The sequence below is a fragment of the Bos taurus genome, chromosome X (assembly GCF_002263795.3).
Source record: "Bos taurus isolate L1 Dominette 01449 registration number 42190680 breed Hereford chromosome X, ARS-UCD2.0, whole genome shotgun sequence".
NCBI classification, from domain to species: domain Eukaryota; kingdom Metazoa; phylum Chordata; class Mammalia; order Artiodactyla; family Bovidae; genus Bos; species Bos taurus.
The window spans coordinates 55,361,529-55,389,163 of record NC_037357.1 but is presented as its reverse complement, the minus strand read 5'-3'; the positions used below and the strand labels follow the sequence as shown (position 1 = coordinate 55,389,163).

General features: G+C 36.3%; 1 protein-coding gene across 3 annotated transcripts in view; it reads right to left on the bottom strand.

Annotated features, from left to right (window-relative positions):
• Positions 1–27,635, bottom strand: part of TBC1D8B (TBC1 domain family member 8B) — an 84,138-nt gene that overhangs the window by 28,813 nt on the left and 27,690 nt on the right. For all 3 annotated transcript variants that reach the window (XM_059883646.1, XM_024988461.2, XM_024988462.2), the window contains exons 3-10: positions 24,643–24,761; positions 23,907–24,132; positions 22,934–23,174; positions 19,280–19,487; positions 18,465–18,632; positions 6,292–6,441; positions 5,649–5,799; positions 2,840–3,054 (exon numbers count right to left, since the gene is read on the bottom strand). In XM_059883646.1, coding sequence (XP_059739629.1) covers positions 2,840–3,054; positions 5,649–5,799; positions 6,292–6,441; positions 18,465–18,632; positions 19,280–19,487; positions 22,934–23,174; positions 23,907–24,132; positions 24,643–24,761 — 1,478 coding nt within the window. The remainder of the gene's footprint in view (positions 1–2,839; positions 3,055–5,648; positions 5,800–6,291; positions 6,442–18,464; positions 18,633–19,279; positions 19,488–22,933; positions 23,175–23,906; positions 24,133–24,642; positions 24,762–27,635) is intronic.

The window sequence follows — 27,635 nt, the reverse complement described above, 5'->3', positions numbered from 1 at the left end:
AAACAAAATTTAAAGATGATAAAGAAGAGATAAAGCCAGTCAGCCAGCCATAATGAGTTGGTATTGTTCACCTGGGTTTTTGATAACAAGCAATAAAACCTGCTTACCATATTAAATTCAAACTTTTCCCAAACTTAAAAGATTCACCACGATCTTGCTTCACACAAACTTACTTACTTCTTGAGTCCAACATGAACCTAGCCAGTTTGACCCCCATGGCCAACTTATTTTCACCTGAATAATAGTGCTCATAGTGTTACCTAACTCAGTAACTTTCCTTTGGCCCTCCAAGTTTCTAACTTTGCTTTCATTTTTTAGAAGTAAAAAACCGAGTAATGCCTACTTTGAAGCTGCCTCTAAACTACTGCATACAGATAATATCTCAGGCTTTGTGAGTGTAAGCTCTTTGAGAAAAGAAGCATCATGCTTCTTTTTTACCTTTCAGGGACCCTAAAACAGGCTAAATACTTGTCATTTAGATGGTCCATTCACTTAAATTACTTTTCAAACTTTCCTCTCTATTGATAAGTTTCAATGGATAGATAGGATTGATATGTAGTCATAATGGTTTGTTGTTGTTGTTGTTGTTTAGTCGATAAATTGTGTCCAAATCTTTTGCGCCCCCATGTACTACAGCCCACCATGCTCCTGTATTCATGGGATTTCCCAGGCAAAAATACAGGAGTGGGATGCCATTTCCTTTTTCAGAGGATCTTCCCAATCCAAGGACTGAACTTATGTCTTACAAACTGGCAGGTGGATTCTTGACCACTGAGCCACTCTGAACATACGAGTATGTACTGATTCAAATTTTCTTTTGGTTTCTTCACAGAACTATCTAGCCTCTTGCTTCAATCTTTAGTAGCTGCTCTCAAGGCATGTTTCCTTAAGTTCCTTTCCTACGTTGATGTCCTCTTTCTGAGAATCATCTCTTCTTTTTTTCATCCTCCTCAGCTTATTTTGTAGGCTTCTTCAGGTGGACTCAGTGGTAAAGAATCCACCTGCCAATTCAGGAGACACTGGAGACACGTGTTCAATCCCTGGGTCAGGAAGATCCCCTGGAGGAGAGGGCATGGCAACCCACTCCAGTATTCTTGCCTGGAGAATTCCATGGACAGAGGAGCCTGATGGGCTACAATCCATGGGGTTGCAAAGAGTCAGACACAACTGAGTACACAAGCAGGCACACAACTTATTTTATAAAATCATACATTCCAGTAGCTTCTTAAGAAAGGATACATGGAAGAAAAATATTTTAAATGCTTGCATTTGACATCTAATTGACCGTTTGATTAAATATAGAATACCAAGTTAAAGATTTTTTCCTCAAGATTTAAAGGCATCATTTCACTGTTTACTACCTTAAGAGTTACTGCTGAGGAGTCTGGTGACATTCTAATTTTGTTTCCTTTCTGGTGATGTATTTCTCCCTTCTCTGGGAAGTTTAAAGATTTTCACTTTAAAAAGTTTAAAGATTTTTTTCACTTTTGGAATTCTCAAATTTCACAGAGATGTAACTTGGTCCATTTCCATTCATTGTGATGAGTACTGGATGAGCCTTCATTATAAATAAATGTGTGGCTAAGAGTGCTAGCTAGTCACCATAATCCAGTCTCCCTTTCTCCCATAGTATCTGGATGTACGTGCGTGTAATCATGCTGAATTTTTGCAGACTTCTTTATAAATATGTGTTGCCTGAGACCTCCAAGATCCTCCAATAATATGTGGGCCTGGTCAAAATAATTTCCCATAATTGTTTCTCTATGCTGTCTCCCTTCTTCCTGTGAGTAGTAATGGCAATGAAAGAGGACTGTGGAAGGCATGTTTTGAAGATGACAGAGCCTGTTGTCATCCTATACCTCTGAATAATCACATGGAGTAGAGCTACCTACTGACCTGAAAACTTGCTCTGTTAAAGAAACTGTTTAATCCTTTAAGTAAACTTCTGTGTTTGAGCAATTATCTGTTTGAAATTATTGGTTAGCAGTCAAGCATACCCTTTAGTGTCCTCCTAAAGGATTTTTTTCAATGATTCCTCCACTGTCTACAAAGTAAAATCAAACTCCTGACTTATCCCAATCTACCTTATTGATCCCTCCTCCACCGCCCAATTGCCCAGTTACTTCATTTCATTAACTATACACTTCTACTAAATAGAACATCTGTCCGTTAGTCACTCAGTCGTGCCCAACTCTTTGTGACCCCATGGACTGCAGCCCACCAGGCTCCTTGGTCCATGGGATTTTCCAGGCAAGGATACTGGAGGGGTTTGCCATTTCTTTCTCCAAAACAGAACATGGTCCTACATATATTCCATATTTACCTCTATCTGTGCCTGGTTACACTGATTCCTTCATCTAGAATGGTCTTTCATTCCTTCTCCATATATCCAAAATTCACGGATTTCAAGACCTACAAGTGCCACTTTTTCCATGAAGTCTTTTCTGTTCCTTCAACTTATTCCTTTTATGAATCCTGGTGAGACTTAATATTCTCTAATAAACTGTCTCATTTGTTTTTCATTTGCCAATGAATCTGTTTTAATACCTGCCAGTCCATATATTTTTAAGGGGAGGATTCTTATCTGATTCAGCTTTATGTAGTCCTGAGTACCCAGCACAGTATCTTTCACAGAGCAGGAATTCAATAAATATTTGTTAAACATAAAAGAGAAATGAAATAATAGAATATCAATTCTAAATATTTCTACTACCATTCTTAGATTAATAATATCCACTATCAATCGCAGGCCAATCTCTGTTCTTATTAGTAGAGTTGGATTTGATGTGATTTTATCATTTAGAACATGTAAATAGTTGAGTTCATAATGACAGCATACCTGGCAGTATCCAATTTTGGGATTTCTGAATGCATAAGCAGTAAGTACCCGCCTCAGAGCAGATATACCGGTGTCACTCTGAAAGGCTGGATGCTCAGGCAGGGAGCGACGCAAATCACGTTCAATTTCTTCAGTAGCCAAGTTGCAGGTCCCTAAGGACTGCTCAACCACTTCAGCATAATAGCCAGGATTAGCAGCCATGTCATTAACAGCACCTGTATAGATAATTAACATTGACACACAAAAGAAAAGGAATATAAAAAAGCTACAACTTGCATATATACATGAAGAACTGGATTGCTTTTAAATTTAGCTCTATGCTCAAGTGTTATCTGAGTACAAACAAAATGAAAAGCTTCACACTATACAGCAATCAGAGAATAAAAAGAAATTAAAGGAATCCAGATCAGAAAAGAAGTAAAGCTCTCACTGCAGATGACATGATACTAAAGATAGTATCAGAACCCTAAAGATAGTATCAGAACATTACTAGAGCTAATCAGTGAATTTAGCAAAGTTTCTGGATACAGAATCAATACACAGAAATCACTTGCATTTCTATATACTAACAATGAAAAATCAGAAAGAGAGATTAAGGAATCAATCCTATTCACCACTGCAACAAAAATAATAAAATATCTAGGAATAAACTTGTCTAAGAACTGTACATAGAAAATTATAAGACACTAATGAAAGAAATCAAAGATGACATAAACAGATATTCCATGTTCCGGGGTAGGAAGAATCTATATTGTGAAAATGACTATACTACCAAATGCAATCTACAGATGCAATGTGATTCCTATCAAATTATCAATGGCATTTTTCACAGAAATAGAACAAAAAATTTCACAATTCATATGGAAACAAAAAAGACCCCAAATAGCCAAAGCAGTCTTGAGAAAGAAGAATGGAGTTGGAATAATCAACCTTCCTGACTTCAGAATATACTACAAAGCTACAGTCATCAAGACAGTATGGTACTGGCACAAAAACAGAAACATAGACCAATGGAACAAGATAGAAAGCCCAGAAATCAACCCATGCACCTATGGGTACCTTATTTTTGACAAAGGAGGCAAGAATATACAATGGAGCAAAGACAGCCTCTTCAATAAATGGTGCTGGGAAAACTGGACAGCTACATGTTAAAGAATGAAATTAGAATACCTCCTAATACCATACGCAAAGATAAACTCAAAATGGATTCTAGACCTAAATGTAAGATCAGAAACCATAATACTCTTAGAGGAAAACATAGGCAGAACACTCGATGACAAAAATCTAAGCAAGATCCTCTATAACACACCTCCTAGAGTAATGGAAATAAAAACAAAAGTAAACAAATGGGACCTGTTTAAACTTAAAAGCTTTTGCATAGCAAAAAGACAACTCTCAGAATGGGAGAAAATAATAGCAAATGAAACAACTGACAAAGGATTAATCTCCAAAATATACAAGCAGCTCATACAACTCAATACCAGAAAAACAAACAACACAATCAAAAAGTGGGAAAAAGACCTAAACAGAAATTTCTCCAAAGAAAACATACAGATGGCTAATACATGAAAAGATGCTCAACATCGCTCATTATTAGAGAAATGCAAATCAAAACTACAATGAGATATCACCTCACACTGGTCAGAATGGCCATCATCAAAAAGTCTACAAGCAATAAATGCTGGAGAGGGTGTGGAGAAAAAGGGAATGTTCTTGTACTGTTGGTGGGAATGTACGTTGATACAGCCACTATGGAAGACAGTATGGAGATTCCTTAAAAAACTAGGAATAAAACCACCATACGACCCAGCAATCCCACTTCTAGGCCTATACCATGAGGAAACCAAAATTGAAAGACACACATGTATCCCATTGTTCACTGCAGCACTACTTACAATAGCTAGAACATGGAAGCAACCTAGATGTCCATCGACAAATGAATGGATAAAGAAGCTGTGGTACATATTCACAATGGAATATTACTCAGCCATTAAAAGGAACACATTTGAGTCAGTTCTAATGAGATGGATGAACTTAGAACCTATTATACAGAGTGAAGTGAGTCAGAAAGAGAAAGATAAATACTGTATTCTAAAATATATATATATATGGAATCTAGAAAAACGGTATTTAAGAATTTATTCACAGGGCAACAATGGAGAAAGAGATATAGAGAATGGTCTAATGGACATAGGGAAAGGGGAGGAGAGGGTGAAATGTATGGAAAGAGTAACATGGAAACTTACATTACCATATGTAAAATAGATAGCCAATGGGAATTTGCTGTAAGGCTCAGGAAACTCAAACAGAGACTCTGTATCAACCTAGAGGGGTGGGATGGGGAGGGAGATGGGAGGGAGTTTCAAAAGGAAGGGGATATATATATACCTATGGCTGATTCATGTTGAGGTTTGACAGAAAACAGCAAAATTCTGTAAAGCAATTATCCTTCAACAAAAAATAAATTTAAAAAAAAAAAAAAAGGAAAAGCTTCACACTAAAACCTCTAACATCAGGACACCAAAGAGTAACATTTTCATGAAATGTCATTTCCCCTTAACTTTCCTTTAACACTAGAGGTTCCCATTCCATCCCTTGCAGTTAGCTATATATTGCCTCATAAACTTATCTGCTCAGGCAATGGATGTGTGTATATAAAGGTAAGTACATGTAACTATTGTACTCTCTTTGACTAGTCTGAACTCATGATGGGATGATGAGTAAGACTTTGTTCTAGCCATCTTTGTAATTATTTTTATTGGGGCATAGTTAATGTCTGTTAAATGAATAAAGTGAGTAAGTTTAATACCTGAAAAAAGCATCCAGAGCTCTCCTCTTAAGGTCTCTGGAATCCCTCTTACAACCAGATCTCGAGTCTTTTTGGTCCGAAACATGCTAACACCACGTCCACATTCTGAAAATAGAATGTTCCAGGACTGTTCCTTCATCTTTTCTTTCAACTGTAACAACAACAAAAAAATCAAAGCAATTAAACATGATGAGAAATTAACTTAATTTGAAATTAAGTTTCAAATAACTTGACAACTTTCTTCACCAAAAAACAATACCTATGGAAAATAAGAACATAGAAATTCAAAATCGGTATTCACAGATGGGCTAACCACTGGAACACTGTCATCACAAAAATCTTCTAAACCCATGTGAGCATAACAGCTTTAATTTACTATTTTAGTTCTTAGCTAAACTCACGTTAAAATCGGAAAATCAGGACACCAATCACTCCAATTAGGATTGACTGTCAGAAATCTATGCAAATAAAACCCAAGATTCAATTTTCATCTTAATTCTAGATAATAGTCGTATTTTGTATCTGCTAGAAAATCTTTTCTAGCCCTAAAAGAAGAATTTTCAGTTGCAATACCTTCTAGTCTAATATTTTTATTTTTAATCAATTGTTTCAATCCACAGATTTAAATATTTTGTTTTCCTACCATTTTGGAATCAAGGGTCTCCAAATTCTGAGGGTGAAATACTGTCATTAAAGCTTCAGTGTTCACAGTTCTGCTGCATTCTCTCTGACATGTCAAAGACTGTACCTCAGTATCATCAGATGGGTCTATAGAATCAGAACTAACAGGAACCTGAAAAAGAAAGAATGTAATTGTCCCAAATGTATGCCTAAAAGTTTCTGCAAGAGGAAAAAGTGCTAATGTTTTATCTGTCACTTAAGAACCACGATTTATATACATAATAAATATTAATGCAATGTCTCAGAAGAACTTTGTTTTTCTATCAAAATTAGGGATGTCAACAAACCAATGTCAAGAACATCAAACTCAGGACCTTAGTGAATCAGTTCCTTTATATGGGCAAACAAATACTGGCAAAATATTAAAAAGCAAAAAACAGTTCAGAACACTGGAAATTAACCAAAGGTACAGAATGAACTGAAAAGTATCAATAAAAAAAAAAAAAAAAAAAACTATTGAACCTCAGTAAGAACACCAGTCTGTTACATTTTAACTTCAAGTTATTCCCATCCTCCCTCCCTTTCAAGTTCAAAGGTATGGTAGTCATGAAAGTCAGAACTATCACAGCCAATGGATCTTTTGGAGGTTCATTAAAAGCCCCATCCCCAGAACACAGTCAATATTTTCACCAAATTAGTAGCTACCCAGAAAACTCCATTCCCAGGGTGTTTTTACCATTGGATTTGATTCTGAGCTCAGTTCAGTTCAGTTCAGTCGCTCAGTCACGTCCGACTCTTTGTGACCCCATGAATTGCAGCACGCCAGGCATCCCTGTCCATCACCAACTCCCAGAGTTCACCCAAACCCACGTCTATCGAGTCAGTGATGCCATCCAGCCATCTCATCCTCTGTCGTCCCCTTCTCCTGCCCCTAATCCCTCCCAGCATCAGAGTCTTTTCCAATGAGTCAACTCTTCGCATGAGGTGGCCAAAGTACTGGAGTTTCAGCTTTAGCATCATTCCTTCCAAAGAAATCCCAGGGCTGATCTCCTTCAGAATGGACTGGTTGGATCTCCTTGCAGTCCAAGAGACTCTCAAGAGTCTTCTGCAACACCACAGTTCAAAAGCATCAGTTCTTTGGTGCTCAGCCTTCTTCACAGTCCAACTCTCACATCCATACATGACCACTGGAAAAACCATAGCCTTGACTAGATGGACCTTTGTTGGCAAAGTAATGTCTCTGCTTTTTAATATGCTGTTTAGGTTGGTCATAACTTTCCTTCCAAGGAGTAGGCGTCTTTTAATTTCATGGCCACAATCACCATCTGCAGTCATTTTGGAGCCCCAAAAAATAAAGTCTGACACTGTTTCCCCATCTATTTCCCATGCAGTGATGGGACCAGATGCCATGATCTTAGTTTTCTTAATGTTGAGCTTTAAGCCAACTTTTTGAGTCTCCTCTTTCACTTTCATCAAGAGGCTTTTTAGTTCCTCTTCACTTTCTGCCATAAGGGTGGTATCATCTGCATATCTGAGGTTACTGATGTTTCTCCTGGCAATCTTGATTCCAGCTTGTGCTTCTTCCAGCCCAGCATTTCTCATGATGTACTCTGCATATAAGTTAATAAGCAGGGTGACAATATACAGCCTTGAGGTACTCCTTTTCCTATTTGGAACCAGTCTGTTGTTCCATGTCCAGTTCTAACTGTTGCTTCCTGACCTGCATATTCAGAGCTCAGTTCTTTGTAAAAAGTACTTTCCTCAGGGCATTATAAGAAAACCACAGCAATCTGCTGATAATGTCACAGCTGCCTAAGGCTATGATTTCAATTTGGAGCAAACAAGAGCCTGGCTAAAATGTTAAAGGAAGGCTTTGAAAACAAGATGGCCATAAGGGAACTTTGAAAGATTCCAACATATTCTTCAGAATCTGAAAGTATACATGAGTATACAAGACTGTGAACCTGCCCAGGAACAAGATGGGACAGGAGAAGGCCCCCGTCACTCAACTCTGGCTGATCTTGGAAATAAGAAATGAAAACTAAGGCTGACTGATAAACTGCCTAAAGTATGAGGAATACCTTTACACAAAGATCTCCTTGGAAAAGGTGGAGAACTTAATGGTTCAAGGCATTTAAGGACATCTCTGACCCATCATTGGCTGACCACTGATTTATAATGACTGAGGGGGTGATCTGAAGAAGCCAGGCTTAAAAATACACACAAGGGGCTTCCCTGGTAGCTCAGTGGTAAAGGAGACACAGAAGACAATGCAGGAGACATGGGTTTGATCCCTGATCCAAGAAGATCCCATATGCTGCGGAGCAACTAAGCCTGTGCACCACAACTATTGAGCCTGTGCCACAATGAGAAACCCATACACTGCAATTAGAGAGCAGCCCCTGCACGCCACAACTACAGAAAAGCCCTTGCAGCAACGAAGACCTAGCACAGCCAAAATATTAATTAATTAAATTATTTTTAAATACAATTTTTTTTCGAAAAAAGGCAACCAACAATTGTGTCCCTAAAGGGCCTCACTTCTTAGATTTTTTTAAACTAAGAATGGAAACCAGCTATTATACATATATTCAAAGAACTAAAGGAAACTGTTTAAAAAAAATAAAGGACTCGGTTAAAAAGTAAGCAAAAGACCTAAGCAGAGACCTCACCCAATATATATATATAATATATATAATATATATAATATATATATATAATATATATATATAATATATATTATATATATTATATATATATTATATATATATAATATATATATGTATATAAAGATGACAATCATATGAAAAGATGCTCAATATCATACATCTTTAGGTAACTGCAAAGTTAAAGGGTGAGATACCATTTCATACCTATTAAAATGGCTAAAATCCAGGATACTGGTAACACCAAGGGCTAATGAAGATGTGGGACAAGAACTCATTGCTGATGGGAATACAAAGCAGTACAGTACTTTAAGAGATGGTGTGACAGTTTCTTATAAAGCTAAACATAGGTTACCTTATGATTCAGCAACTGTGCTCCAAGGGATATACCCAAATAAGCTAAAAACACATCCACACAAAAATCTGCACATGAATGTTTATAGCAGTTTTATTCATAACTGCCAAAACCTGGATGCAACTAAGGTATCCTTCAATAGGTGAATGGATAAACACTGCTATATCCATTATACATATATTATATATATCCAAATATATCCAAAAATGGAATATTTTTCAGCAATAAAAAGACATGAACAATCAACACAACTAAGAGCTGGTTTTTTTTAAAGATAAACAAAACTGATAAACCTTTAGCTAGATTTACCAAGAAAAAAAGAGAATTCAAGCAAAATTAGAAATGAAAGAGGAGATTTTGTCTGATGACACAGAAATTAAAAAGATCATAAGGACTACTATGACTGATTATATGCCAATAAATGGGATGATACTGAAGAAATGCACAAATTCCAAGAGACATACAATCTACCAAGATATAATCATAAAAAATAGGAAATCTGAACTTAACCAATGATATGTAAGGAAACTGAATCCAATACAAAATCTCCCAACAATAACAACAAAAATCCCTGGCTTCATGGGTGAAATCTGTCAAATATGTAAAGAAGAATTAATGCTAATCCTCAAACTCTTCCAAAAAATTAAATAGGAGTCAACACTCCCAAACTTCTTTTACAAGGCCAGCAGTCCCCTGAAACCAAAGCAGATGGGAACACTACAAGAAAAGAAAACTACAGGCCCAAAATCCGTGATGAATACAGATGCAAAAATTCTCAACAAAATACTGGCAAACTGAATTCAACAGCACATTAGAAGGATCGTACACCATGATCAACTACGATCCCTGGAAGGCAAGGATGGTTCAAAATATACAAATCAATAAAATGAACAGAATGAAAGGCAAAAACCATATGATCATTTCAATAGATGCAGAAAAATTATTTGACACATATTCAACATCCTTTCACAATAAAAACTTTCAATAAAGTGGATACAGAGAAACATACCTCAATATAATAAAGGCTATGTGTGACAAGCCCAAAGCAAACATCATACTCCATGGTGAAAGGTTAAAAGCTTTCTAAGATTAAGAACAAGAAAAGGGTGCCCACTGTCACTACTACTATTCAACAAAGTGCCATACATCCGGGCCAGAGAAACTAAGCAAGAAAAACAAATGAGATATAACTACACACTTGTTAGAATGGCTTTTATCAAAAGACAAGAGTTAAGTGTTGGCAAGAATATGGAAAAAAAGAGAGCACAAGCACAGTTTGTGATGATGCAAATTGGTGCCACACTATGGAAAACATGTATGAAGGTTCCTCAAAAAAATAAGAACTACCACTTGGGGACCTCCCTGATGGTACAGTGGTTAAAAATCTGCCTGCCTCAATATAATACAGGAAGGGGACACGGGTTTGATCCCTGGTCCAAGAAGATTCCGCATGCTGCAGAGCAACTACTGAGCCTGTCCTCTAGAGCCTGTGTTCCGCAACAAGAGAAGCAGAGAAATCACCGCAGTGAGAAGCCCGTGTACCTCAATGAAGAGTAGCCCCTGCTTGCTGACACTAGAGAAAGGATGAGCATAGCAGTGAAGACCCAGCATAACCAAAAATATAAATAAATAAAGTTTTTAAAAAAAGACCGACCATATGATTCAGTAATCCCACTTCTCAGTATATAGTCAAAGGAAATGAAGTCACTATCTTCAGGAGATAACTGCATCCCATATGCTCACTGCAGCATTGTTCACAAAAGCTAAGACAAACCTAACTGTTGACAGATTAATCAACAAAGAAAATGTGGTATACAGATAAACAAAAAATTATTCTTCAGCCATAAAAGGAAGTTTTGCAATGTGCAACAACATTGACAGACATTAAGGACACTACACTAAGTGAAATAAATCGGACACAGAAAGACAAATACTGTATGATCTCACTTATGTGTGGAATCTAAAATAGCCAGCTTTACAGAAGCAGAGTAGAATGGGGTTTGCAGGGGCTAGGAAAGGGGGAAATGAAGAGATGTTGGTTAATGTGTACATACTTCTAGTTTATATGAGAAATAAACCCTAGGAATCTAATCTACAGCATGATGACTATAGTTATCAATATTGTATATCTGAAAGTTGCTATGAGAGTAGAATTTAAATGTTTACAACTACAAAATTGTAATTACATGAGTGGGTGATAAGTGAAATAACTTTACTGTGGTAATCATTTAATTGACATATAAATTGTGTAAGTTTGAGATATATGATGTGATGATTTGATACAGATATATTAAGGCCTATTTTAATATAGGTGTATCAAATCATCACATCATACATCTTAAACTTACACAATTTGTCAATTATCACAATAAATCTGGGGGTGGTGGCAGGGAAAGAACCTGGCAGTTCCTTACACACATAGTTGAAGTTTAACAAGTATCTGTTGTATTTTTTAATTTAAAAAATGAGATATCAAACCACAAAAAGATATGGGGGAAACATGCATACTGCCAAGGAATCAGTCTGAAAAGAATACATATGTTACATAAAATTTTGGAAAAGGCAACCCCTCATTCATAAAACTAGGATGCGGCAGCTGGTCCCATCACTTCATGGCAAATAGATGGGGAAACAATAGAAAGAGTGAAAGACTATTTTTTTGGGCCCCAAAATCACTGTGGCTGGTGACTGCAGCATGAAATTAAAAGACGCTTGCTCTTTGGAAGGAAAGCTATGACGAACCTAGACAGCATATTAAAAAGCAGAGACGATATTTGCTGACAAAGGTCCATATGGTCAAAGCTATGGTTTTTCCAGTAGTCATGTATGGATGTGAGAGTTGGACCATAAAGAAGGCTGAGCGCCGACAAATGCTTTCAAACTGTGGTGCTGGATAAGACTCAAGAGTCCCTCAGACTGCAAGGAGATCAAACCAGTTAATCCTAAAGGAAATCAACCCTGAATATTCATTGGAAGGACTGATGCTGAAGCTGAAGCTCCAATACTTTGGCCACCTGATGCAAAGAGCCAACTCATGAGAAGAGACCCTGATGCTGGGAAAGATTGAAGGCAGGAGGAGAAGGGGGCAACAGATGAGAAGGTTGGATGGCACTCAGTGGACATGAGTTTGAGCAAGCTCCAGGAGATGGTGAAGGACAGGGAAGCCTGGCGTGCTGCAGCCCATGGGGTCACAGAGTGTTGGACACGACTGAGCGACTGAACACACAACACAGAAGGGTTGAAAGTTAAGAGGATTCAGGGAAAGTTTAAAAGGAGTATTCAAAACAATGTCTGAATATAAGGGTAGGACGGAAGAATCTTAGAAAGGAAAAAAAAAACAATTATTAGTGAGTATATGTCCCGTGTTACAACACTTTCTTTTTTAAAAAAGCTTGTTTTGACAAGTATGTATCTGACTCTGTGATCCCACGGACTACAGCTGGCCAGGCTCCTCTGTCCATGGCATTTGCCAAGCAAGAATACTGGAGTGCGTTGCCATCTCCCTCTCTACTTGACAAATATACTTTACTGTTAATGCTAAATTTTGATGTTCTAATTAGGGATTATGTTTTCCCAAAACCAATTCAAAAATTCATGGTTGTAGTCTGGATCTCAAAGTAAAGTGCATTCTCTTAATTTAGGACATATGACTGAGACTCCAGCTTATCTAGTAGTTGTATATCTGCTGCTGCTAAGTCGCTTCAGTCGTGTCCGACTCTGTGCGACCCCATAGACAGCAGCCCACCAGGCTCCCCTGTCCCTGGGATTCTCCAGGCAAGAACACTGGAGTGGGTTACCATTTCCTTCTCCAATGCATGAAAGTGAGAAGCGAAAGTGAAGTCGCGCAGTCGTGTCCGACGCTCAGCAACCCCATGGACTGCAGCCTACCAGGCTCCTCCGTCCATGGGATTTTCTAGGCAAGAGTACTGAAGTAGGGTGCCATCGCCGAGTTGTATATCTAAACTATAGTAAAAGTAGCCAAGAAGGAAAATAAAAATAACCCTTATAAAATGCCAAATGTCAACATATAAAACTGACAGCAAGTGTGCTGCTTCTCTCCATGATTACCTTTTAAGTATTCACAAAAGTCACATTAACATGCTGCTGGTGCTCAGCTGCTTCAGTTGTGTCTGACTATTAGTAACCCTATGGACTGTATCCTGCCAGGCTCCTCTGTCCGTGGGATTCTCCAGCCAAGAATACAGGAGTGGGTTGCCATTCCCTTCTCCAGGGGATCTTCCCAACCCAGGGATTGAACCTGCATCTTGTGTTTCATATTTACCTTCAAAGATGTTTGTTTAAAAATCAATTTAATATTTGATTTGAAGAGCATAATATAGAATTAGGAAGATAAGCTTAAATTTCTTAACTTTTATTTTTGTTCTGGCACTTTGAATGGGAGGATTTTACCCCAAGGCCATAACAATTCTATATATCCATATAGCTATATAGATATGTAGAATATGCTGTATATAAATATATGCTCACACTTGTGATGGTTATAAATTTGGCACTATTCAGACATTTAGTGACTGAGCAAAATCCAATCACATGAAGAAGCAACATAGGTTGCTGACTTTATAAAGGGTATTCTTAGACTGGTTTGGATTTTAGTATCTGCTATTGACTTTAGAAATAGCATATGGCTTCTAAAAGTGAAGAAAAGGCAGAGGAAAGATAAATATTTCTGTATGTGTAACTTTAACTTTTCCACAATTAGATTTAAAATAAAATATCTCATTAAACACAGCATAATAATGACTGGGGGCCACTGTTGACCTGTAAATTCAAAAACTACAACAAAAATACAAAGAACTACTTCCCTTAGATATCACAAGCTTATCTTAAAATATGCTCCTGTACATTGTTGTTGTTCAGTCACTCAGTCATGTCTGATTCTTAGAAACCCCATAGTCTGTAGCACACCAGACTTCCCTGTCTTCACCATCTCCCAGAGATTGCTCAAATTCATGTCCATTGAGTTGGTGATGCCATCCAACATCTCGTCCTCTGTGGTCCCCTTCTCCTCCTGCCTTCTATCTTTCCCAGCTTCAGGGTCTTTTCTAATGAGTCAGTTCTTCACACAAGGTGGCCAAAGTATTGGAGCTTCAGCTTCAGCATCAGTCCTTCTAATGAATATATTCAGGATTGATTTCCTTTAGGATTGACTGGTTTGACTGTACATTGTACATAACTTTAAACTAGTGTTAATTTTATTTTTAATAAAACTTCTGATTTCCTAATGTTGAAATTCCAATCCCAAAGAATGGCAATGCTGAAGAATGTTCTCAAACTACTGCACAATTGCTCTCACTTCACATGACAGCAAGGTAATACTCAAAATCCTTCAAGCTAGGCTTCAACAGTATGTGAAGGACTCCCAAATGTACAAGCTGTATTTAGAAAAGGCAGAAGAACCAGAGATCAAATTGCCAATATCCGTTGGATCACAGAAAAAGGAATGGAATTCCAGAAAAATATCTACTTCTGCTTCATTGACTATGCTAAAGCCTTTGACTTTGTGGATCACAACAAACTGTGGAAAATTCTTCAAGAGATGGGAATACCAGACCACCTTACCCTTGCTTCCTGAGAAAACTGTATGCAGGTCAAGAAGCAACAGTTAGAACTAGACATGAAGCAACGGACTGGTTCCAAATTGGGAAAGGAGTATGTCAAGGCTGTATTTGTCACCCTGCTTATTTAACTTATTTGCAGAGTACATTATGCAAAATGCCAAGCTGGATGAATCACAAGCTTGGAATCAAGATTGCCTAGAGAAACCTCTGATATGCAGATAATGCTAATAGCAGAAGGCAAAGAGCAACTAAAGAGCCTCTTGCTGAGGGTGAAAGAGGAGAGTGAAAAAGCTGGCTTAAAATTCAACATTCAAAAGCAAGATCATGGCATCCTGTCCCATCACTTCATGGTAAATAAATGGGGAAACAATGAAAACAGTGACAGACTTCATTTTCTTGGGCTCTAAAATCACTGCGGATGGTGACTGCAGCCATGAAATTAAGAAGCTTACTCCTGGAAGAAAAGCTATGACCAACCTAGACAGCACATTAAAAAGCAGAGACAACATTTTGCCAACAAAGGTCTGTATAGTCAAAGCTATGGTTTTCCCAGTAGTAATGTACAGATTTGAGAGTTGGACCATAAAGAAGGCTGAGCATCGAAGAATTGATGCTTTTGAATTGTGGTGCTGGAGAAGACTCCTGAGACAGCAAGGAGACCAAATCAGTCAATCCTAAAGAAAATCAACCCTGATTATTCACTGAAGGATTGATACTGAAGCTCCAATACTTTGGCCACCTGGTGTGAAGAGCCAACTCATTAGAAAAGACCCTGAAGCTGGGAAAGATTTAAGGCAGGAGAAGGGGATGGCAGAGGATGAGATGGTTGGATGGCATTCAATGGACATGAGTTTAAGCAAACTCTGGGAGATAATGAAGGACAGGGAAGCCTAGCATGCTGCATTCCATGCAGTCACAAAGAGTCAGACATGACTTAGCAAATGAACAACAAGAAATGTTGAAATCCACACAGCTTAAGCATCTCTAATTTACATTATAGCTACAGAAAATATATTACTTTATTCTGACAAGGCAAAGAAAACATCAGTTGTGTGGGTTAGATTATTCTTTTTTAAGAAATTATTTATTTTTGGCTGTGGTGTGTCTTCATTGCTGCATGGACTTTTCTCTAGTTGCAGTGCTTGGGCTTCTCATTACAGTGGTTTCTCCTGTTGCAGAGAATGGGTTCTAGAGCACCCAGGCTCTAGAGCACAGGCTCAAAAGTTGTGGAGCTCAGGCTTAGTTGCTCCACAGCATGTGGGATCTTCCCAGATCAGGTATCAAACCCTTGTCTCCTGCATTGGCAGGTAGATTCTTTACCACTGAGCCACCAGGGAAGCCCTAAAGTATTATTCTTATCTGCATTATCATGGAGGATAAGGAAGCCGTTAGATAGGGTTGGTTATGAAAACTAATGAAACAAGTATATTTATAAACACTTCAATAATCTGTAGATTTTGCCCTTTTAAACATTCCAATGCACAGCTCAATTTCTACCTCTTCTTGACATTCTATAGTTCCATGATCCACTTACAATGTAGTTGCAAAGCATCAAGTGAAGGATCTTTAGCAGTACTTTCCCTCTTAAGTCACTTTGCTTAAAACTAACCTAAAAGGGCCCATTTTTCTTTCACTTATTATAGTTCTGAAAAATTATCATATCTGGTAATATTTCTTGAGTATATGTGTTAATAAAAAATAAAAGATTAATGTGTTTTCTAAGCATTTGATTGGAAAATTTCAAAACCTGTGTATACACCTGGATTTTAACTTAACAAAATGTGGAGAATTTTAATTGACATATTTAAAAATTTAGACAGAACTGATACTTACGCATACTCCCAGTTGTTTCTGGGAGCATTTGTTCTTTGTTTCACAATTTGATATACTCATGGGAAAAATTTCCTAATCCTTCTTGTATTCATATTTAGATTTGTTGATTTAGACTTCCTTGAGATTTAGAATAAAAAGACTTGTTTGTGTATAATTTTTTAATATAATTTTTCTTTGTTTCAGTATGCTAGGTGTAGCTATAAAATAACTACAATGTCTGTCATTTAGAAATCAAATGGAACCAGCTCCTCTTTAAAAAGCTCTCTTTACTATTTTTTAAAATGTAGTTTAAAAATAAAGCTAGACATATACAGATTATAGTAAAACAAGTTAATATTCCTCCTCACGGTGAAGATAAAAATCTTAAGTGAAAATAGAATGTTCTGTCAATTAAAAAAAAAAACAAACACATTTCCAAGCAAGCCAGTTTACTAACTGGTATTTCGTACATATCTTTGTTAAAATCTTTAAAAATGGGTAAGAGAAACTAGAAAACCTTAGAACTTTGACATACATCTGAAAAGACGGCAAACTCATTTTGAAACAAAATCCTTTCTTGACAATTGAGCATATCCAACTATTAAGATGCATCTGAGAATTTTCAGGGGAAAAAAACTCCAGGTATTCAGGTTTAAGATAAACAGATAAATTAAAGGAAAGGGAAAGATAAACAGAGCGTTACATCCAACACAGAGACTGAATCTGAAATGGACTTAGGACTGAAAAACAAAAGTGAGATAAGCAAGAATATGTGAGCAAGACTAATCAGTTTACTTATGTCCTCACATCAAACTGTCGTATACTGTGGGTATATATATTTGACGAGAATGAAAGATTAGCAAGTTGGGGCACAAAAACTCTTAAATGGCCAACATGAAGGTTCTGTGTCTGGAACAGAGACTGTTGTTGTTGTTCAGTCGCTAAGTCATGTCCAACTCTTAAACGGAAATATACACATATTTTTTAATTATATGCTTTCACTGCACTTTTCTATTATCAAGTAGAGAGTCAGTCTTGTCAATTCTGCATTCTCATTGACTTAGCATAATATTTTCAGTCTCTGCTCTAGGGGAAGAAATAAAAGCCTCTATAATCCAATCCAAGTAAAATAATATAGCCAGTGAAGCCAATGTTGATTTTTTCTTTGAATTTTTAATTAAAATAAAAGTAGTTGTAATGTTTTATCAATCTATTAAAACATGAGATTGAAAAAGAAAAATTAATTTGAATTGAAACTACATTTCCATAAAAGACAAACATCAAAATCAGGCTTTTAATTATCTTTTGCCAAGAATATCTGCCTTGTCTAATATTTTACAAGTAAATAGATATGTCACTATTTTGCTTTGGCCCAGATTATATAAATAAGGCTGACCTGCTTGATGTTAAAAAGATTATCAGACCATCTCCCTACAGCAATTAGTCCTTTTTTAATGCCTCATTGAATTCTCAAACATAGTTTGAGTTGTTAAAAGCCATGTTATATGAAAGTACAAGGTATGTATATATGATTAAACAACAAATATAGTCAAGAAAAATAACAAGATAATTTTTTAAAAGTCTGAATTCCTAAAAAATGATAACGTCCCTAATTTTCACTTCTGCTTTATGATGGTAACTTAGAGAATACAATTTCTTTGGTATTCATCTTATAAAAACTAAACATAAGTATAAATAGGAAAGGTACTATGAGTTCCTTTTAAAGAGGGGACCACACAAACATAAATCTTTTTTCAAAATGATTTGATTGGTATATAATTACCTCTGTGCTAATATCGTGATATTGAGTTGAAGTTGCCCCACACTTGAGCCTGAGCCTTGCCACCAATTCCTCAAATTCTTTTACTTCACTGAAGCGAAAAGCTGTTTTTCCTTTGACGCTAATGACGACAGATTTGCTGGAATCATTTGTCTTATCTATAGCTAAGACCTGGGGGATGAAAACATAAGTGAATCACTTTTTTTCTCATTTTTGACAAGGTCAGGCAAAATGGCTTAGCTTATTATTATTTGTTTTTTGTGGCAACAAGTTTTGGTCTGTGGTAGGACTTAGTAAGGAATAGACTTTGGGTATTAGTAGTATCACTGATACAAGCAATCTCAGCCCAAGTTATTTCACTTCTTAAGGGAAAGGTTAACATGTAACCTTTAAAAATGACCAAAGTAAAAATGCAATGCTGCAATACTGATAACTGATTTTTGACTTATAGAAAAGCTATCAATTCTTTTCTTTCTGACCATGTATATATATCAAATGTGATAGTGTTGGTATTCATGTCATAAATGTCTGAGTGATTATACTCTATGTTGCATCACCCCAAACCCTTATGTTGTACATAAACTTTTAGTTGTTTTCATTTTCAATAAGAGCTATAAGGTTCTTATCCTAGTACTCTTATCCTTAGGAATGGTACTCTTATCCTGGAGAATATTATGGAACTTAAAAAAGATTATTTAAAAATTACTAAAAAGATGTTGCACATTGTTTTTAATAATTTACAAAATTAAAGGGTATTTTACTCTGTGAATGATAACATTTTTGAACTAAAAACTGATATGCAACTAAACTTACTTTACCTCTCGTAATGGAATGATTACACTACACAGATTGCCATCCTGGCTAGCAAAGCAGATATAGTTTTCCGAGATGCACATTTTTCCATGAGTGTTGAAGTGGCTGAATGGTACCCATAAGAAACATTCATGTACTTCTTTCAAAGTCTCTTCTTTGGGCAGCCTAAAAAAAGCACTGAATTGCTCACTGTGGGCTCGGTTTTCCAGACCTCTATAGGAAAGAAAAAAAGAAGGGGCTCAAATGATGCCTTCTAAAGTGTACACATGTCTACACTGATTAAGTGCACTGTAAAACAGAACGATTAAACACTACATGCTATGCTCTTCAACAAATTATGGAATGAAAGAAACACACTGATTCCTAACCAATTTGTTCTCTTTTCCAGTTTTGTATTATTAGTAGATTCCAATGCACAACAGCTAGAGATGATGTAGGTCTTCAAACCATCTGTTAAAGGGTGATTTGCTAGGAGATTATTCTATTATTATATTCATATGTGAATATGGCTAAAACCAATCTTGGAAGATAATAATTTTTACACCTGGTTATCAGGAAAATCAAGAGAGTTACCCAGTTTAAACAAAATGATGAAAATTTACGGCATCAAAATTTAGACGGGAAGACTAGTACATAAAAATAACATTAAAATCAAATGAAGCCAAAATCTAAACGAATGTTTAAAAAATTCAAAGTAGAGACACAATAAAACAGTGCTTTCACAGTTTTGGGCACAGGATGGGTGTCAATAAATACAGATGACTTGTTAACTGACACATAAATATATAAATAAAAAACAATTGCTTAAAATAGCACAATTTTTCTAGAGGCATTAAACACTTGAGCTAAGCAGCAAAGCCATCTGGGGTAGTGAGTAAATTATGCAAGTTCTAACTCTAAGCCAAAAAAGTTAAAACTAAATTTATCCTTCCAGCATATACTGTTTGAATATGTGGCAGTTCACCATGTCTTTTAAAAATAATTCTGATAAATATGAGCAGAGACTCACAATTTTTACCTCACTTAAATTGCAATTTGGTGGGTTTTTCCACTATTATTGAAAAACATAAGATCTTTTTGTATGAATGAAAAGATGTATGCAATATATTATTTTAAGAGGAGAAGTAGACTGTAGCATAATATGTGATGTTTAATCCCATTCATGCTTTTGGCAAATATTTTTTAATTCATGCATTAAAAGGTCTGGAAGGATATACACTGAATTTAGCTACTATAATTCATATTTGTAAAAACAATAAACCAAAGCAATAGATATTCCATTTTATTTTAAAAATGTCATTTGGAGACGAAGTCTAAATGATCTGTTTTTTTTTTTTAATGTACTAGGGAAAAGGATTTAGATATATATGATATTCAATGCATGTGCTCAGTCACTTCAGTCATGTCCGATTCTTTGTCACCTGATGGACTCCAGCCCACCATGCTCCTCTGTCCATGGGATTTTCCCAGCAAGAATACTGGAGTGGGTTGCTATTTCCTCTTCCAGGGGATGTTCCAGACCCAGGGATCAAACCCACATGTCTCCTGCACTGAAGGTAGATTCTTTACTGCTGAGTTGCAGGGGAAGCCCTAATTTTCAGTAGGTTCTTTTAAAAATGCACATAGACAAAAATGAATCTACTATATCTCATTTAAATACAGACTTGGTTATGAATAACTCATTGATAAGTGGCCTTTTAGGATATTTTAAGGGAAATAAAATAGATAAAATGTTTATGCTTAGGGTGGCCAATCAAAACAACCTATATAAACAAATACTTCACTATAACATAACATAAATTATATTCTTAATCCTTATAGAGTTTAAATCATGCACACTGGGACCTAATTTTGATAGTAAGGTGTAAAACAAATTCACCTTGCCGATCTATTTCCAGAAAAGTAAGAAGGCTCACAAAGGGAACCCTTATGTATATAGATTTTAGGAATGGGTTAAGAATAGCCAAGAGGAACACCTGTACCTAGGTTAGGGCTATGTAACAATCACACAGCATCCAGGTTACTAGTTCTGGTCTATCCACAGGACTGCAGCTTAGCTTTCTCTTATTTACACTTTCCCATACAGTCTATACCCTCATCCTTCTTGTCAGAAGCTCTTCTCACTAGCTATTTCTGGATCCTCTCTCCTTTGGCACACTCATTTCAGTCAACTGTTCTGAGTGTTGAGCAGGATGAAAGGGCTCTGGTCGGTTTCAGCAAACCAAATATAGAGGCAAACAGCCATAAGACAGATACTTCTGATGCAGGCACTAATAATGGTTACTATTTATCTAGTGCTTTATATTTTACAAAGTGCTTTCACATGTTATATTGCTCATTCCTCACAAGTGCTCTCTGAGGTACAAACAACAGATGAGAAAACTGAGGTCCTGAGAGGTTACAACTTTTCCCAGGGTTGCTCTAATCTTATTCTAAAGCTCATATTCCATTGATTCTACTAACTTATCCTTATACTAAAATGTGAAACTCTCAGGAGGAGAGGGTTGGAAGAGGGAAAAATTGGGAGTCTGGGATTAGTAGATGCAAGCTATTACATATAGGATGGATAAACAAGATCTTACTGTATAGCACAGGGAACTATATTCAGTATCCTCTGATAAACCATAAAGGAAAAGGATGTGAAAAAAAATATATGTATAGCCAACTGAGTCACTTGGCTTTATAGTAGAAATTAACACAACATTGTAAATCAACTATATATCAATAAAATTTTGTAAACAAAGAAAAAATGAAACTACCTATAAAATGTGTTTAAAAATAAACAATACATTTAACAATTTCAGCCTTAAATCTATCTAGGCTACTCCTCAGGCTAACCATGCACACAAAAACTTCTATGTTTCTAAAAGCACTCCAGAGCAAATCCTACTGAGATCTTAAATAATTTTCAAATCTAACTTCTATTACTTCTTAACATTAAATTTCTCAGAGAGGATACTATTTGTGAAATGCATATGAATAAACTTTAAAAACTCACACATCAGTGATTACTCCAAAGAAAAACTATCATATAACATAGAACAGTTAACTTTTTAAAAATTAATTTATTTAATTGGAGGCTAATTACTTTACAATATTGTGGTGGTTTTTGCCATACATTAACATGACTCAGCCACGGGTATACATGTGTACCCCATCCCAAACCCCTCTCCCACTTCCCTCCCCATCCCATCCCTCTGGGTTGTCCCAGTGTACCAGCTCTGAGTGCCCTGTTTCATGCATCAAACTTTGACTGGTAATGTTATTTCACATATGATAATATACATGTTTCAATGCTATTCTCTCAAATCATCCCATCCTCACCTTCTCCCACAAAGTCCAAAAGTCTGTTTATATCTGTCTCTTTTGCTGTCTCATGTATATGGTCATTGTTACCATCTTTCTAAATTCCATATATATGCATTAATATACTGCATTGGTGTTTTTGTTTCTGACTTACTTCACTCTGTATAATAGGCTCCAGTTTCATCCAGCTCATTAGAACTGATTCAAATGTGTTCTTCTTAATAGCTGAGTAATATTCCATTGTGTATATGTATCAGAACTTTTTTATCCATTCATCTTTTAATGTTATTCAATGCCACCATTCTTTGGTCAAACAATACTTTAAAAATAAATATTAATTAAGCTTTGAATACCTTTTAGTGATTTGTAGAGGATCATCAAGGACTGGGTCATTATCAAATGTTTCCTTATCAAAAATTCTTTTTATAGCATAGTTTGCCAGTTGTTCCATAAGAAGGTATGTTTGGTTAATATGTAAAAACATTGAAAAGTAGTGATTCTCCCCTTGGGAACACACATGAATACTCTCTGTCAGTATGACATTTGAAGTCTTTTCAAGTTTTGAGACTGCATCCCAGGAGATAATGAGTTTTACTGCAAATTAGAGTTATAAGCAGATATGATTAAATTTCTCAATGTTGATTAATGTTTATCAATCAGGTCTTTCAAAACAAACAATAGTCACTTAAAAAATGCTATGAACAACTAAAATGCTTTTGAGTTCGAGATTAGTTTAAATTTTGAAGCATAACAATGAACATACAACAACTGATTTTAGGAACAGATATAATTCACCAGGGAAGTCCCTAATTTTAAATAATTTTTAATCTTTTTTTCTGATTTGATATTTAAACCTGATATTAAATTTGGTATTTCAATTTATACAATTATATAACTATTGGGGTAAAAGCTATACATAGGCTATGAACAGTACTGCTTGATTCTTCTTTGTAGCTGTAGGACATTAGGTACTATGATTACTACACATATTGTGTGTTGTATGTTTAAAACAATTATTTAAATATAGATTGAAGAAAGTGCATAGTTTAGAACAAGGGAAAAAAAGGATATGTCAGATCACCATCATCATTTAATATTCATTTGCTTCCCACAGCAGGCAAGGCATTCTATATACAATTCAAATGGTTCTTATGTTAAACAACCAGTCCTAAAAGTATTCTTCCCCAGATGAAGTGAACTTTTAAATGTATAGTTTAATTACCTTTAATATCTATTCTACTACTTTACATGCAACCTAATACCATCACAAAGTTGATAGGTGAGTTTGTAAATTCAAAGTCATAGTAAACAACAGAAACCACTTACTTTCTGATCCTAACAAAAAAGAATAGAAGCTCAGAAAATTGGTGCTAAGATATAGCCAACCCTGACAAGGAACCCGTCCTTTCCAATAACTGCACGAGTAATAGGTAACTAACTTTTCCTGCTCTGGCAAACCAAAACATTTTTCAAATTTCAAAAGGGCTTCTCGAAATTTTTCAGGATCGTCTTCTTTTGCAAAAGAATGTTTTCCCTCTTCAGCAATTAATCCCTAAAGGAGACAAAATAATTTCTGAAAATTAATAATTATCCATCAACAAAAATATACCTCACATGTTTAAACAGTTCCTTGAATAAAACTGTGTATACACACACACACATACCTACATCTCTTACGACAGAAGTGAGCAGATCCTCTTTAATTTTGTAATTAAATTTCTTTAAATTTGCCATTTCGTAATTTAATCTTTTCCTAATGCCTCAAAAAAAAAAAAAAAAAAGCTACCAAAAATACAGGTGCTAAATATTATTTTGATTGAGTGAAGGGTTCATTCAAAGAGATTCTTAAATGAAAATATCCCTAAGTGCACTCACAAGGGCACCAAAGAATAACCACTAAGTTTACAACTCTCTTTAGCTCTGATTCTGATATTTATACGTGTGCTTCTGCCAGTCCTGAAAGGTGCCAGTAAAACAATGAACTTCTATGCAACTTTCATCCTCAAATAAAAGGGTCGAAGAGTTTAGTATTCCATCTACAAACTATATCCATGCCACTTACTCTTATCTTTCCTTGTACAAAATTAGTAATATCTTCATTTGAATCAAACACAGATAAGGTCTTCATGATATTTTCTTCTAACCACTCCCAATGTTTGGTTATTTCTTCTCTGTCAGCACCTGATTAATAATAAAAGAGAAAGAGAGACTCAAAGAAAACTTCACATGCACAAAAAAACTGCTCTTGATATTTATAAGCTTAGTTTAAAAAGCTATAAAATAATATTTGCTCTTTTAAAAAATGATCATCATAAAGGAACAGGACACAATGTTTATTCTCCATGTCATCCTTAAGTGTGAGTATGAACACTAGTTAAGTAAATACAACTCATTCGAGAAAAGATACAAAATTTTAAAAACAAGGTGCCAGTAACTGGTACCTACAGTAACCAGTTCTTTTAAGAGAATATATCGAGTGTGTGCTCAGTCGCTCAGTCATATCTGACTCTTTGTGACCCCACGGACTGTAGCCCACAGGCTCCTCCGTCCATGGGATTTTCCAGGCAAGAATACTGGAGTGGATTGCTATGCCCTCCTCCAGGGGATCTTCCCAACTCAGGGATCAAACCTGCATCTCCTGCATTGCAGGCGGATTCTTAACTGCTGAGCCACCAGGGAAGCCGTGATATATAGTGTACGTGTGTATTTGTTAGTTGCTCAGTCGTGTCCGACTCTTTGCGACGCCATGGACTGTATAGCCTGCCAGGCTCCTCTGTACATGGGATTCTCTAGGCAGGAGTACTAGAGTGGGTTGCCATTCCCTTCTCCAGGGGATCTTCCCAATCAAGGGATTGAACCCGGGTTCCCCACATGGCAGGCGGATTCTTTACCATCTGTGCCACCAGGGAAGCCCAAATATATAGAGTACTAGAATATAAATATACATAATTTAATCTTTGGTCTTCAAATAATACAGTCAGCCCTGTGCCTGTGTGACTGAAAACAGCACGCATATGACAATTCTATGCACACTGCATAAACACGGATCTCAACTGTGTTTATGGAGCTTTCTCTCAGTCAGCTCTTTCATTAAAAAGCCTAGTCAACTTACAGAAATTTTATAAAAGAGATTAGAAATCCTATAGCAAGGTTAAATCCTTGTGATCTGCTGAATCAAGGTTAGGTGGTTTACTGAGGGTCAGAGTACTTGCATTGACAGAGTACTTGCATTGTTATTAAACTTAACTCTGGGTTGCTTTGATTTGAAGAACATTTTAATATTTTAATATCTATCAATTTTCCCCTATAACCAACATAGTTTTAGGATCTCCCTAGCACTGTAGATTATACAAATCTCACTCAAAAGAAATATCCTGACTTCTAAGTATGTTTTATGACATATGGAGAGTGATACATTAAAAATGTATTGATGGGCTTCACTGGTGGTCTAGTGGTTAAGAAGTCATCCACCTGCCAATTCAGGGAACATGGGTTCTATCATTGGTCCGGGAAGATACCACATACAGTGGAGCAACTAACCCCATACCTCACAACTACTGAGCACACACACTGCAATTACTGAGCCTACGCACCTAGAGCCTGTGCTCCACAACAACAGAAGTCACCACAATGAAAAGTCTGCATTGCAATGAAGAGTAGCCCCTGCTCACTACAACTAGAGAAAGCCCGTATGTAGCAATGAAGACCCAGTGGCAGCCAAAAATAATTTTTTAAAAAAGTATTGACATTTCAAAACTGCCTATTTTCTACAGATCAGTTAGAACTGTATTCATGTTACTCAAGTCATCACACCATGTGTAATAACTTTCTTTAATGAACCACAAATAAAAGCCATGGGGAAATTTTAAGGCCTTTATTGTGGCCCTTTAGGTATAAGGAAGCTTCACTAATAGGTAACTACTATATTTCTGTGCATTTCCCAGGTGGCTCAGAGGTAAAGAATCTGCCTGCCAATGCAGGAGATGCAGGTTCAATCCCTAGGTCGGGAAGCTCTCCTGGAGGAGGAAATGGCAACCCACTCCCATATTCTTGCCTGGAGAATACCATGGACAGAAGAGCCTGGCAGGCCACAGTCCACAGGGTCACAAAGAGTCAGACATGACTGAGCAACTGAACACACATGCACTGTGTTTCTGCATCAAGTTAATTTGGGAAGTAAGTTGTATATTCATCCTTTTTTTTAAGAAATGAGGATATAATTTCAACCAACTCAACTTAGAGTTGAGGTTATAGACATCTCATGATGTCAGCAAGTATCTTCCATATTTAGTTTAAATGGTATTCAATTTGAAAGAGTCAAGAGAAAACACTCATCAGAAACACTAAAGGAAATTGAGAGGGAGATGCAAAAAACAAGCCACACAGTTTTAAAAATTAATTGTATGCTATATGTTCACACACATGAACTGTCCAGAAGTTCACATGCTTTTGTATTTTTTAAGTATATCTACTTTAAAAAGAGAGGGGGAGAAGAAAGAAAGAATCAGAAAAAGGCAACCTTTCAACATTAAAAAAACCCCATAAATCTCAGATTCTAATTTAGACCAACATTGTAATGGCATCATTAAAGAAGTAACAACTATCACTGTATTTTTTCTTAATTTTGAGTTGCTATGTTAAGAAGAATCATCCTAATTCCTTTTCTACCACAATAGATACATGTGGAAGAAACTGAACCACCTGAATATGGATGCATTTGAACATATTCATGGATGAATATGTTGCACTACGTGTAAGTTATCCCTTCATATTTCAAGGATATGATGCCTTGTTCAGGTTTTCAGGCTTATATTTTCTTAGAGATCAGCCTTTAAGTTTTGGGCTTGATTCTCCTCATCTGAATTATTAGAGATGAAACAAAGAACTTCATGGGGGAGGTTCTCATCTTCCTAGCAGTTGGGTTAAGCAGGAAAGGTGAGTTTAAGAAAGGAGTCAGGTTAGCAGTAGCACTGACCAAAATTTGCTCAGAATCAACACTGCCAGAACACAAGCTTCAGGTCTCACATATTAATTGATTTTTTAAAAATCTGTAAT